The 14,297-nt window shown below is 34.7% G+C and overlaps 1 protein-coding gene across 1 annotated transcript in view; it reads left to right on the top strand.

The window, feature by feature from the left end:
- Positions 1 to 8,686: 8,686 nt before the first annotated feature.
- Positions 8,687 to 14,297, top strand: part of LOC127868247 (uncharacterized) — a 235,629-nt gene continuing 230,018 nt past the window's right edge. Inside the window, exons 1-2 of the mRNA XM_052409878.1 lie at positions 8,687 to 8,750; positions 9,546 to 10,349. Coding sequence (XP_052265838.1) covers positions 10,057 to 10,349 — 293 coding nt within the window. The 5' untranslated portion in view covers positions 8,687 to 8,750; positions 9,546 to 10,056. The remainder of the gene's footprint in view (positions 8,751 to 9,545; positions 10,350 to 14,297) is intronic.

Here is a 14,297-nt window from a genome sequence, read left to right as displayed (position 1 = left end):
CTCTCCCTACCGTCTACGTCAAATTTTATAAAAATACATCAATTAGGCAAAAACCTAAGTACCGGAACATAGATTGTAAGAAATATGCTTAAACATTAGAAATTGTTTTGAATTTTAACTGGGATCACAACAGCTTACCAAAAGACATAAATAAAAATCAATATTTAATCACAAACATAATACAATACAGTATCAAACTCGACCTTAATCATTAATAACTTACATGTACTTGTTCACAAATTTCGGCTTGTTTTGAAGTTTGTGATTAAATGCTTTAAATTGATAAATTTAAACGACATGACTAAAAAGCTCCAGTATAAAACAAGAATGAAATTAAAGAAATAAAAAATAAGTAAAAAAAAGTTAACCCCACCTGGGATCGAACCACTGACAATTGAATTATAAAACAATTCGGTCATTTCTGATGATACTGATAACAAAATTATTAAGTTGTGATAATAGCACCATCGGTGTTGCTATAAATATATTCTCCGTTAAATAAACTGCAGCAACACCCTTTAAATGTAGAATTTTGTAACCTAAAATAGCTGTACACAACACGTGCAAACCGTGGCAGGTTATTTACGCATGTTGCAATACAACGGTCCTGATTGGGAGCTTATTTCATCATATCTTTAAATAGAACCATATGCCGAAATTCATTTGACACTTTAGACAATTTCAAACGTTTGTGTTTATGACTCTTATTGTCTATATAACCCACCCATAATTTGGTTTAAAAATATAAATCGGGTATATAAGGGATTATTGCTAAACAGTCGATTAATCCAATTATTAATTGACAATGCAAACTAATTAGCAGGTGTTAACCGCGTTCACAAAGTTGTCATTAATATTCATTTTCGGTTTTGTTACCGTTTGGAAGAATCCTCTATTGTTTTGATTTATTTAATGTTTGGCGTCCTTCGATATTTAACGACATCAAAAACGTTGTCGCTATTACTCATTGTTGTGGTAAACAAAGAATTCCAAACTGCGAAATGATGTTGCATCATGTGCGCCAACTATCCAACCGGCTCTCTTGATATTATTAGCAGACGACAAATGTTGATTCTGATTGGATGATTAAAATACACTGTTACTGTTTAAGACATTACCGCAAGTGATCGGTGACTGATTAGATAGTTGATTGCACTTTGTTATCGGATTATAAGCAATACACAGTGTACAAACACATGGTCAGCGTGTTTATTCTACGTATGTCTGTCAATTAACCGGGCTACCGCTCTTATAGATTTATTGTAACCCGGCGGGCGTCAGCTGGAAAATTTCAGTAGCCCGAGGAAAAATTTCGGTAGCCCCAGGGCTCCGGGCAATGGATTTGTCGGACACTGACTGACCTATTGTGTAGACTGCTGTCTGCGGTGTTTTGACAAAAGGGATTAACATGTGTGAATGTCACTCTGCCGATTTGGTCCATAATTACTGGTAAACATTGTTTTGAATGTCGACGCAACAAGAATACAACTGTGAATATTAAATGCAACTATCAACTCAATAGTTACCACCTTCTTTAAGCAATCAATGGAATAACCTACCTACAAAGGGAAAATAAATGCATTAGCGAGCAGAGAATTGACTTTGTTCCGACAATTAAAACCATTCCTTATGCATTCGTTGAATGTGTTTACTTGAGTAAGTTATGCCTTAAGACAGGAAGCGGCTTTTCTTTGATTAAGTCAAACTGTCAATTCACACAGATTTGCAAGATTTTAGGGTCCTTGGTAATTTGTTGACATGTTCAGTATAGAAAATCACCTGCTAACATGAAAACTTTGCAGGGGTTTTTTTTAGAGAAAGGGGAAGACGCTGGACGCTGGGTGAAAGGGGAAAAAGAGTGCGAAAGAGACATATTAGGGGAAAAAATAAAAACTGTTCATTTCAATGTCTATAACTCATCAAAAGAGGCTTGTCTCTGTCCTTTTTGTTCTTAAGCACATTTAACACGTATTAAAGTCAAAGTCCTTAATAAAGTTGCAGGTGTAGATCTAATAATGGGAACTGTTTTCAACTATATTTCTGTACTGGGGTCGGTGGACGATGTCAATTTTGTGATTTCAATGTCATGATGAATGGGTTGACGGTCTTGATTTGCTACAGTATTAAAAGGGAAAGGATCGGCAGCTGCCGATTGTCTACTTTCACTTTCACAATGTTCGATGTTGATTACCTCAGAATGCTGCTGGGTTATAACGATTTTCGATGATTCTTTCTTAAAAAATGCTTCGATGCGTTCAGTATCTTCCGAGTCCGAATGTTTTATTTTGTTTGTGGAAGAATGCCAATTGTGAGATATTTTTTTCTGTTTTCACGTTTATATCTTGGCTTGCACATAGCCCGGATGAAAATTCGACTGGTTTCCGGTAATTAATTGACGAAACACCCTTCTCGCGCAAGACCGGTATTCAGTAAAATAGTCACATGATTATAACGATTAGTTGCCCAGTTTACATGACGTAATTTAAGAACTATATTAAGAATAACTGGGATTCCCAGGTTTTTTGTGTTCGTCTGGAGAGAGAGAGAGCGAGATCGTTGTACTTGGTGCAAATTGGATAATTGTTGAATGCCAAAAGGAAAAATAAACATTTCTTTGAGGGAAAATATTATATTTTGGTGAAAAATGATATTTTTGGTGGGGAAATTGCATTTTGAGGGGAAAAATTCTGGTAGGGGAAGACGCCGAATATCGGCGTCACTTTCTTAGTAAAAAAACCCCTGCTTTGGATTAAATTATCAAAATAAAAACAATGTTGCAAACTGTGTTTATATTGGTAAGTATTAGTTAAAAGACGACGTTTTGTGTGTCGTAAATCAACAAGTTTTCTATACAACAACAACTACTTCCACAACCACGTTGGGATCGATCTATCTTGGTTGTTTTTTTTTTATTGTAAATATTATACTACATGTACATGTATGTACTTGTAATGTAATTTTATTTAAAAATCAGGAAGTCAAACAAAATTAAATTGATCGTTATCTTGTAAGACGCGGAGTTTCCCCCGTGTTGCCAACGCCGAGGGCCGCCGCGTCGGCTTATCAGTTTTGCCACGTCCAAAATCATGCAAACGCCGCGTATAGCGGGATTTTCTCAATCTCCCTCCAGGTCAATCCCCGCGGAGTATGGAGGGAAATTGGGGAAAACGCGTGGAGTGTACTGTAGCACCAAACCTCTGTTTTAGTAATTATTTCAATTCTTTGTTTGGTTTAATTATGGATTGATGTACCTGTACTTGTCAGTTGACGAACAGACAGACAGCCAATTAACCATTACAGTTTTACGGTCTGGACAATTCGCAATGTTTTGGTAATATTTGATTGAAAAAGTCCTGGTTTATGATATTTTAATAGAAAAAGACAAGAGTATTCTGTTTAAAATAGTCAGTCACACGTTTAGGCAGGGGTGGCGAAATCAAATGTCCGAGTTGCCCGAGTCGTACATTTGCTTGTTCTGGGCAACTGATTTTTTTCAATTAAGTTGTCCGTGGACAACCAGTCGAGGAATAAAAAAAACAACATTGTATTAAAGCCTTATTTAAGTTTTAAAAAACCGGATATTGACACGCGATTACATTGTCAGTGCTATTTGGGGTGCAATCAAGCTAAAATACGGGCACTCTCCTGCGCAGTGATCTCCCTTATTCTATAAGAGACCGGGAGCATGCTGCATTTTTTAACATTTGGCCCGACTGTTAGACAGTGTACATACTGGTTTCTTTATTTTTACAATCGGACGGAAATAAAAGTATCAAACTAAGATAATCAAAACACTGTCTACATGTTCCTTGTTATGTCAGACAACTTTAACGGTAAAGATGGAAGAGGTCCACATATTGGCCTAGTTTATGAGTAAAATACAAACTCAAATACTTTTGTGGGAGCATTTAAAATACTCAAGCAAAAGTCTTATATTTTGTATTATATATTTTTTTATACATGGACATGCAGAAAACATTTATTAGTAATAAAGAACATTACTCTTTTTTACATACAAATGCATTTTAAAATGGCTGATAAAATAATCCGTATTGGGGCACTGTTGGTCCAACTGATAACTGCACAAAGTGCGTATGCCAATTTTTATGATGATTTTTTTCACTCATCAAAAGTATAATTATGTGTAACACATGTTTAAATAACACTAGCTTTGCAAGATTAAATGTTTTATGAAGACTTTATGTTGTTTATAATAAACTGCTATAATGACTGTACCATGGATATACAGCCATATTAAGAATATTAATTTGGCTTCTCTGGTTTACTGACAGTTTTTTCGTCTGAGTTAGGACACAAACTGTGTATATAGTAATATTTTTTATTTAATTTTTGTAAGTATTAAGATAGAATCTTAATAGAGCCATTATTGACATAAAGAGGGCACAATTCCATTACAGGCTATTGTTGATATTTGTGTGATCGCATTTTGTCAGTCGTAGGTCGTCCGTCGTACCATGTGCATTTCCAAATCCCTGTGTGATTGCATTTCGTCCGTCGTACTTCGTCTGTCGTACATTGTGCGTTTACAAATCTATGGTGGGCCATTGAGACCATATTAAACTTGACAAATCTATGGTGGGCCATTGATACCATAGTAAGACTTTGCAAACCTATGGTGGGCAATTAATGCCATATTGATACTTAACATCTCTATGGTGGGCCATTGAGACCATAAAATACTTGACAAATCTATGGTGGGCCATTGATACCATAGTTAGACTTTGCAAATTTATGGTGGGCAATTTATGCCATATTGATACTTAACATCTTTATGGTGGACCATTGAGACCAAACAAGACTACAAATCTATGGTGGGCTATTGATGTCATCATAAGACTTTACAAGTCTATGGTGGGCAATTAAAGTCATAGTGAGACTTAACAAATCTATGGTGGGCTATTGAAGTCATCATAAGACTTTACAACTCTATGGTGGGCAATTAAAGTCATAGTGAGACTTAACAAATCTAAGGTGGGTTATTGTTGTCAACATAAGATTTTTCAAATCTATGGTGGGCTATTGATGTAATATTAAGACTTACAAATCTATGGTGGGCAATTTGTGTCATATATTTATTGGCATTCGAGGGACTGAGACGAAGCCAGAAACATCGATTGCTTTTATCTTGTGCATCGTGTAAATAAATTGGTATTTTGACTTTGAATTGTCTCAGTTATATGTGTAGAAACACATTAGTATGTAATAAAAAACGGTTGCAATGCATTGTTTTCTTTGTATTTCGTTAGAGGTTTGAACCATAGGCGCTCGATGTCAATGACCATGTTTTTTTAGTTTATTGATTTTTTTAGTTTTAATGCATACACATACTAAAATAATAAAAATTTTCCAACAAAACATAGTTCGACTATGTATGTATAGATATTGACAAGATTAATCACTCGCCATTTTCTTTAGCAACGGAAGTGCGTCATTATTAATAATTAAGGTTCATGTAAAGTGTAAAAAGGCTTATTTTTCACATAGGAATAGTTCAATAAATATAATGGCAAATAATTCAATTTATATGTCAATAGGCTTGTAAATACTTGTAGAACAGATCAGTAAATGCTATTAAAAAAATATGCAAAATGTTGCTTTTGATAAATATACAGCGCATGCATGAAATTATCAAAATAACAAACGGAGTTAAATTGAACAAATTCCTTTGGTCAAAATATTGTATACACTTAATGTTAGGTACTACAAATGAAAAGTCCACACAACACACACCAACAATCCTAAAATATCCAAAAGAAAAACATCAAAGAATGTCAAAAGTTAACTAAATAATTGGGAACTACTTTTAGTATGGTGGACTTTCCAGTGAACCTTTAATGTCCAATTTACTTATTTACTCGCAATACAGTACTCATTATAGTCACAAAATGACACAAATACAAAAAAATAAACTATATTACCAAAAGGCATAAGCGTGCAATGTTAATTTGAAATATATAAGACTCGGAGAGACGACTAATTTGCTGCCTTAAAACAAATTACACCATGTCTATGTCACTGCTCGAACACCATACCTGTTCGTCAAACACGTGGGGCATAAAACATCGGTTTAAAGGAAGTCTACATAACAATATTTTATTTAACAATCTAGGCATAATATTTATGGGATCGGAAAAATGAATTATACAAATGTTGGGCACACATACATATTAAACCAAGTGAACACTTACCTTTCTATAAAAACCTTGTCATCGATCAAAAAATGCATTTGTTATTGTCTTGTCATGTTTACCTGTTCAGCTAGCCATTATTTGCCGGAAGTATATTCGAAAATTATTTCTTTTCCAGGGTGTTTTTTTAGAAAAAAGGGAAGACGCTGGATGCTGGGTAAAAGGGGAAAATCGAGCGCGAAAGAGACATATTTGGGGAAAAAATAAAAACTGTTCATTTCAATGTCTATAACTCACCTACAGACTTCAGGGTTTTTTTTAGAAAAAGAGGCATGTCTCTGACCTTTTTGTTCTTAAACACATGAACAAGTATGATATTTAAGTCAAAGTCCTAAATAAAGTTGCAGGTGTAGATCTAGTAATGGGAAATGTTTTCAACTGTGGCCGGGGAACGATGTCAATATTATGATTTCAATTTCATGATGAATGGTTTGACGATCTAGATCTGCTACAGTATTGGAAGGGAAAGGTGCGGCAGCTGCCGATTGTCCACTTTCACTTTCACAATAATCCGACAGTATTAATCGATGTTGATTACATGTACCTCCGAATCCTGCTTTAACGGTTTTTGATGATTCATTCTTAAAAAATGCGTCAACGCAATTAATATTTTCCGAGTCCAAACGTTTTATTTTGTTCGTGTATGAACGCCAATTGTGAGACTTTTTCTGTTTTAACGTTTATCTTGGCTTTCACATAACCCGGATGAAAATTCAACTGGTTTCCGGTAATTAATTGACGAAACACCGTTTCTAGCGCATGACCGGAATCCAGTAAAATAGTCACATGATTAATACGATTAGTTGCCCGGTTTCCATGACGTAATTTAAAAGCTATATATAGAATCACTGGGATTCCCAGATTTGAGCGTTCGTCGGGAGAGAGTGAGCGAGATCGTTGTACATGGTACAAATTGGATAAGTGTCGACTTCCCAAAAGAAAAAGAACATTTCTTTGAGAGTAAAATATTATATTTTGGTGAAAAAATATATTTTTGGAGGGGAAAAGGTATTTTTAGGGGAAAAATTCTGGTAGGGGAAGACGCCGAATATCTTTCTTAGTAAAAAAAACCCCTGTTTTCAATTTCAACAATTTATAAGATATTACCGATCCATTTGTTCTTAAGTTTATATAATTTGTTTATGAGAAATTTCAAGTTATCTAATCAAATTAATATAATATGTAAGCAATATTTAGTAAATTCATTAATGCGGATCAATACAAACTGCTGACAAAGATGGACGACAGATGAAATTAAATAGGGAGGAGACTTAAATGTATCAAGATTCTAGTGAATTTCATGTAAGCGTCATTGTTATGGAGATAATAGGAAAATGATATAGTTTCATGAAATATATTTCATAACATCATAACTCCTCTTGATCGCATGCTATGCAATCGGAAACTTAGACTTTTTCCAAAATCTATAAATAGCAACTCGTGGTATAAACATGTTCATTTTGAAATTCGCATAGTGTCGTGGGGCTTTATTGACGCAATTCAATGGTAGTAGTACCTTAAATATAACTGGCCAATACTGTTGGTGGTTTTATTTGGTTCATGTGTGTACTTTTTAATGGATTTGAGAATTTGCCATATATTGGATAATTTTTGCTAATAATGACATTATAACTAAGATATATGATTTTTTCTTGAAAATGTATACATATGTAGAAATAATATATAATAATTTAAACCATATGTAAATTTCATTTATTTATTTTGGGTATTACTGATCATTTTTATATTTTTAAATTCTTCAATGTGGGGTCATTTTGGCACTTAACATCAGCCTTAAATCGCTGTCGCCCCGCTCGCTTATTGATATGCGGGCGCAAGCCGGGAACCTCGCTCTTTATACACAATAACAGCCACTTAAGACTGTGGGCGCCAGATTTGTTTTTTGACGTGCTTTTTTTCTGGAAATCTCCAAGGCAGACGAATTGGTAAGGAATGATTCATGTGTATGCAATTTACAATATCTTTTGTTGATTGCCCCATTAATTGAGAGAAACAATAGTTACAGGGATTTATCACATCTTCTGTGGATGTTTCTGTTGAAACTGAAAGAAGATAGAGAAAGAGCGAGGTTCCCGGCCTGCTCGCGCATTTCAATAAGCGAGCGATTTAATTATGCATAATGACGCACTTCCCTTGCTTTAGAAAATGGCAAGTGATTTACCTTGTCAATATCTATGTACATAACCCAACTATCTTTTTTTTTAAGAAGACGTTTTGTCGGAAGATTTTTATTAATTAAGTATGTGTATGCATTATAATAAACAACAGGTAACTAAAAAATAAATTAATTAAAAAAAGAAATTGTCATTGACATCGAGCGCCTATGGTTTGCACATTTTTAATGTTCGAATCACATGATTTCGGGAATGGCAGCAAATTAATAAATTCACTTTTAGAAAGCAACTTATACACTCAGTTGAAACACCATAATATCTGTTTGCATGCTCGAATTTACAGCACTGACAGGTTAAAAGAGGAGAGACTGAAGTGAAAGAGAAAGGGACTCAACTCCATAAATTGGTAAGAATTGTAGAAATTGTATCAATGTGTTGAATGATATATTTTAATCTCATTATTATGCCCCCCTTTGAAGAAGAGGGGGTGTATTGTTTTGCACATGACGGTCCGTCAGTATGTCCGTCCGTCCACCTGATGGTTTCCGGATGATAAATCAAGAACGCTTAGGCCTAGGATCATGAAACTTCATAGGTACATTGATCATGACTCGCAGATGACCCCATTGATTTTTAGGTCAAAGGTCAAGGTCACGGTGGCCCAAAATAGTAAAATGGTTTCCGGATGATAACTCAAGAACACTTATGCCTAGGATCATGAAACTTCATAGGTACATTGATCATGAAACTTCATAGGTACATTGATCATGACACGCAGATGACACCTATTGACTTTCAGGTCACTAGGTCAAAGGTCACGGTGACTTGACACAGTAAAATGGTTTCCGGATGATAACTCAAGAAAGCTTACGCCTAGGATCACGAAACTTCAAAGGTACATTGATCATGACAAGCAGATGACCCCTATTGATTTTCAGGTCACTAGGTCACAGTGCCAAAGAACGTATTCACACAATGGCTGCCACTACAACTGACAGCCCATATGAGGGGCATGCATGTTTTACAAACAGCCCTTGTTTATAAGGTTTTTGATGCTGCATTTTGTGTATTTATGATTATTGTTGTCATTATTGTACCTAAATCTTATATGAGTAGTTGAGTCAAATAAAATAAATGTTAAGGCCACTAGAACAGAACTATTGTTTAATTGTTTAGTATTTTATTGTTTTATATATTTCAGATCCTGATTTATACTGTAGGATTAACTGCTATTTGAATTCTCGTCTGCATGTTTTTCATTATGGACTGAAAAGCATTGCTACATTATTAAAAGAAGTGAACTGTGAACTATCTTATTTATGATGTCTTGTTTATTGGGATACAACACAGCCATAACCATCCGGTTTACAGTATTATAGACTATTTTAACAGAATTATTCTTTAACTACATGTACTTTCACAATTAAAACTTCATACACTAGAATATCAAAATTGGCAACACGTTCATTGTCTAATGTTGTGAAACGTTGGCCTATGGTTGAAAAGTTTTTTTGCATATCTTGTGTTTGAATTTATCTGTGTTTCAGTGTTAATTTTAACGTCTAAGGTTGATAAACTTTTGGAACTAGCTTTATTTTTTTCATATTTCACAAGAAATAAACTTGGAACGATTTGAACAATAAGGTTTTAACATTATATACAGTAACAAAATGGCAACAGGTTAATTGTCTTCGGTTCCAAAACGTTTGCTTATGGTTGAAGACTTTTCTTGCACACGTTGTTTAGAGCAGAATCTTACGGAATCTGCAGACATTTATTGTGAAAAATGTGAAGGGTTTTATTGTAAAAAATGTGTTATCCTGCATAGTCAATTTTTTACAAAACATATGACATGTGGAAGGGAGGATATTAAGAAATGGCCAGTTTCTAAGGCAGTAGTAGATTTTCTCAGGAAGTGTGAGGTGCATGAGGATGAAACACTGACACAGTTTTGCCATTACCACAGTCAGCTGTGCTGCTCTGCATGTGTTGGAACAATTCACAGGTATCTCACACATTTATATTCCTTTAGCTATTAATAATTAACAGCGCTTTCGCTAGCTTTTAAAAGTTGGAAGTCCTGACTTCCAAACCATAAATCTTGGACGCCCAAACATAAATTTTGTAGTCCCACTTTTATTTCATAATTTTAATAGACCTTACCGATTGTGATTTTGATGGATACAAACATGCTCCTTAAATCTGTAACATTCCTTCCCAAAATTATAATTAATTGCCGGCAATGAGGTCCTATACTCATGCAGCCATTTCCGGCCCAGACTGATTATTTCAGGCCCAAAAAGTAAAAAATGACGACGAAAGACGAAGATGACATTTTTAACATTGTAATTTGCATTGAAGACGCAGCAAAAATCTTCGGATACCGTATATGCATGTACGTCATTCAAGAAATGCAACCAATAAAAAAATGTTTTTCATGATTGGAGTATTCATAAATAACTCTGTAAATTCCTTACTTTTGCCTTGTAACTTTTCTGGAAAAAGCTTGTTGAATTCCATATTTCGCCACAATTTTATTACCGGACATGAGGTCCGGCAATATTAGAATCATTACCGGATTTTCCATATTATTATCGGAAAAATCCGAGGACCGACGGTATTTCGGAATGTAGCTGTAAATACACATATACTATTGATAGATCTTTGCATGTTCCAACTCTATCCATTACCGGATAATCCAGTATTATTACGATTTATATTTTCAAAACCAAAATACGGCCAATGAATATGTCAAAGAATTTCATAAACTCAAATGTCCGCCATTTTACACGAGTGCATTTACAAATTTATTTATGGGATGGGGGAATTCCCATTGAACATGTGTGAATCAGGTGACGCAATTTGAGAGCATCGAGGACAGTGAATTTTTTTAACCGTGAGTCCTGCGTCCTGGACTCACAAAAATATCTGGGGATGCAAAGTTTTGAGTAATGGGAGTCCCAAAAATGTATAGAATTTTCAGAAAAAAATAATAAAGTTTAATACTTGGGCTCGCAGTAGCAGCGGTTTTCAGCCTTATATATCAGGAGCCTATTAAAGGCCCCTTCCCAATTGAAAATTTCATTAGAATCATGCAGTTTTCCAAAGATCCTTACTTACACCAGCTTTTTCATTTCCCAAAGCAGTAATTTTAGCGAGAATTCTTCCCAAAATCCATAGGTATGGGCCTCTTTCCAATGAAGCGAGGAAAACCCCTGACTCGTTTTTTCGATTCAGGGAGCCGTAGATTTGCAGGTTATGCAGTCCCAGGACTCGGATAAGAAAAATTGTAAAAAATCACTTCGAGGACCGATCATGAGGGATTTCAATAGATTTTAAAAACCAGCAGTCAATGACCCCAGGGCTGAAATTTTGAGGAATCAAATTGAAAAATACTGGGGATAATTTTGAAGCGCGTTTATTGTGTTTTTGTCTGTATTATTCTTTTTTTTTTTAATAAAAATATGCTCTAAGAGCAACACAATATCTTAAAAAGTTACGCTGCTTCATTAAATTAAAATAAAAATTCCATGATAAATAACACAACATATTTTAATGAATTGGTACACAAAGATAAGGACACAATATCAAGAATTTGTGTGAACAATATCGACTTTTTCAAAAACAAAACATGTTCATTTTACAACTTTTTATTATTTTTATCACTATACTATGTTTATTTGTAAAAACAATAAATGCTCATTAAAATCTACTTCATCATAACACATTTAAGTCTTTAACACATTTAAGTAATTTAAGATATGTACCAGTAGCACCGTTCCATCACATATTTATCCTCGTTATATTATCATCAACCCTATGATAGCTTTTGTACAAAAACACTATCTTAATGCATGGAACATCTTGTATATCTATTACTGTTTATCCGATTACTATACATGTCCGAAATATATACACTTAAGAATGCCTTACCAGAAGTAGTTTAACTTTACAGGGTTTGACATTAACTTTTTTACAGCAAGACCATCGGACCAGCTCCTCTTAAAATCTACTAGCCCGAATCTGATGTATACTAGACCATTCCAGTTTATATTATATGGGCGTTACTCGTAATTATCGGTGGATAAGCAACTTTCAGGTCACTAGGTCAAAGGTCAAGGTCACGGTGACCCGAAATAGTAAAATGGTTTCTGGATGAGAACTCAAGAACGCTTATGCCTAGGATCATAGGTACATTGATTATGACAGATGGCAGATGACCCTTTTTGGTTTTCAGGTCACTAGGTCAAAGGTCAAGTCACAGTGACCTGAAGTAGTAAAATGGTTTCTAACGTAATCACACAATGGCTGCCACTGCAAATGACAGCCCATTTGGGGGCATGTGTGTTTTACAAACAGCCCTTGTTTGGATTTTATCAGTCGATAGTATTAGTGCTGCAACAATACGCCAAAAACTGTATTGCAATATATTGTCAGTTCAAAAACCCGTATTGCAATATATCGCAATATATTGCTAACTTGTACCAAAATTATAACTTGCCAATTACCCAATAATCCCATAAATTCCAATTTTAAAGCAAATTCTGGTAAATATTTACTATAAATGTGCTCAAGAATAATAAGAAACACAAACATTTGCAAATTTTCTTAAGTATCAAATACATTTTTGCAATTGTTACTATTTAAAGATGTGATGAAATAACGTCCAACCGGGGCGTTTTTCCCACTGAACACGCGTAATTCAGCTGACGTGATGTTCCCGTTTTTATACAACACAAAATACACCCATACTTTCCATGCGACGTTCTACATGTCTGTATAATTTTCGCGCGCTTTTTATTGAGACAAAGGATAAAGCACTTTTTATTTGACGCTAGAATTTTTTATTGTCGCATTAGCATTCAAATTTGGAAGCGTATTTCCGAAATTCGGATTACAAATAATGCTCAAATCAGAATCGAACGAAACATTTACAGTTGTGCGCAATTAATTCAACGATAATCTGTTCAAAAGCATCGAATGAATGCTCCCATGTAACAACGCTACTCCGTATAATACACTTTTTAGAATGCTTTTTTTACGTAAAAAATAATTTACCCTGCTTTGTTTTGTTTACCTTTTTATCATTATATCGGATGGCTTTTCTGGACGAAATGTGAATGAATTTTTGTAAAATTTTTGTACCGGTATGATGAAAATCATATCGCAATACAATATGCGGATTGCGTATTGCGATATATACCGATATACCGGTATATTGTTGCAGCACTAGTTTGCGCCAACTTTAACATTTTGCAATTACTTTTGTTATATTGAAGATAGCAACTTCATATTTGGCATGCATGTGCATCTCATGAAGCTGCACATTTTGAGTGGTGAAAGTTCAAGGTCAAGGTCATCCTTCAAGGTCAGAGGTCAAATATATTTTAGAGTTGGTCAATGTTAATTTGGAATAGACAGATTATAATACAATACGCGCCCAGCGATTTTTGCCTAAATCACCGACCACCGTAGTGTATGCTTATATCTTGCTTATTTTGTGAAAACTTTCAAAATTTCTTGTCCTTAACTCTAGGACCTAGGAATACCACATTTTGTATGTAGTGAGATACAGTAGTCCTCTTCAAAGTTTGCTCAAATTAAGCCCCTGGGGTCAAATTTGACCCTGCCCCGGGTGTTACAAAAGTGTACATGTGCTTAAATAGGGCCTATATTTAAGTATTTGCACACGCCAAGAATATTTTCAGCAGTAGAGCGATACAGGGCCATCATGGCCCTCTTGTACTTGTTTGTTAACTTGCAGAAAATGCACTTCTTGAAAAAAAAAGAATGAATTTGTCTTTCTTTTTGGAAATTTTCAGACAGCAATTTGGAATTTCGTAGTTTTTCTTCAATTGGGAAAGTATACCTTTACAGGTACTTTATAAAGAAGAAAAAAAATCGCTGGGTTGCATGTCATAAGATGCTTATCACAAGCTAGAATGTTAATACT

The sequence above is a fragment of the Dreissena polymorpha genome, chromosome 2 (assembly GCF_020536995.1).
Source record: "Dreissena polymorpha isolate Duluth1 chromosome 2, UMN_Dpol_1.0, whole genome shotgun sequence".
Classification (NCBI taxonomy): Eukaryota; Metazoa; Mollusca; class Bivalvia; order Myida; family Dreissenidae; genus Dreissena; species Dreissena polymorpha.
The sequence above is the reverse complement of the archived record's forward strand: the minus strand, read 5'-3'. Positions and strand labels throughout refer to the sequence as shown.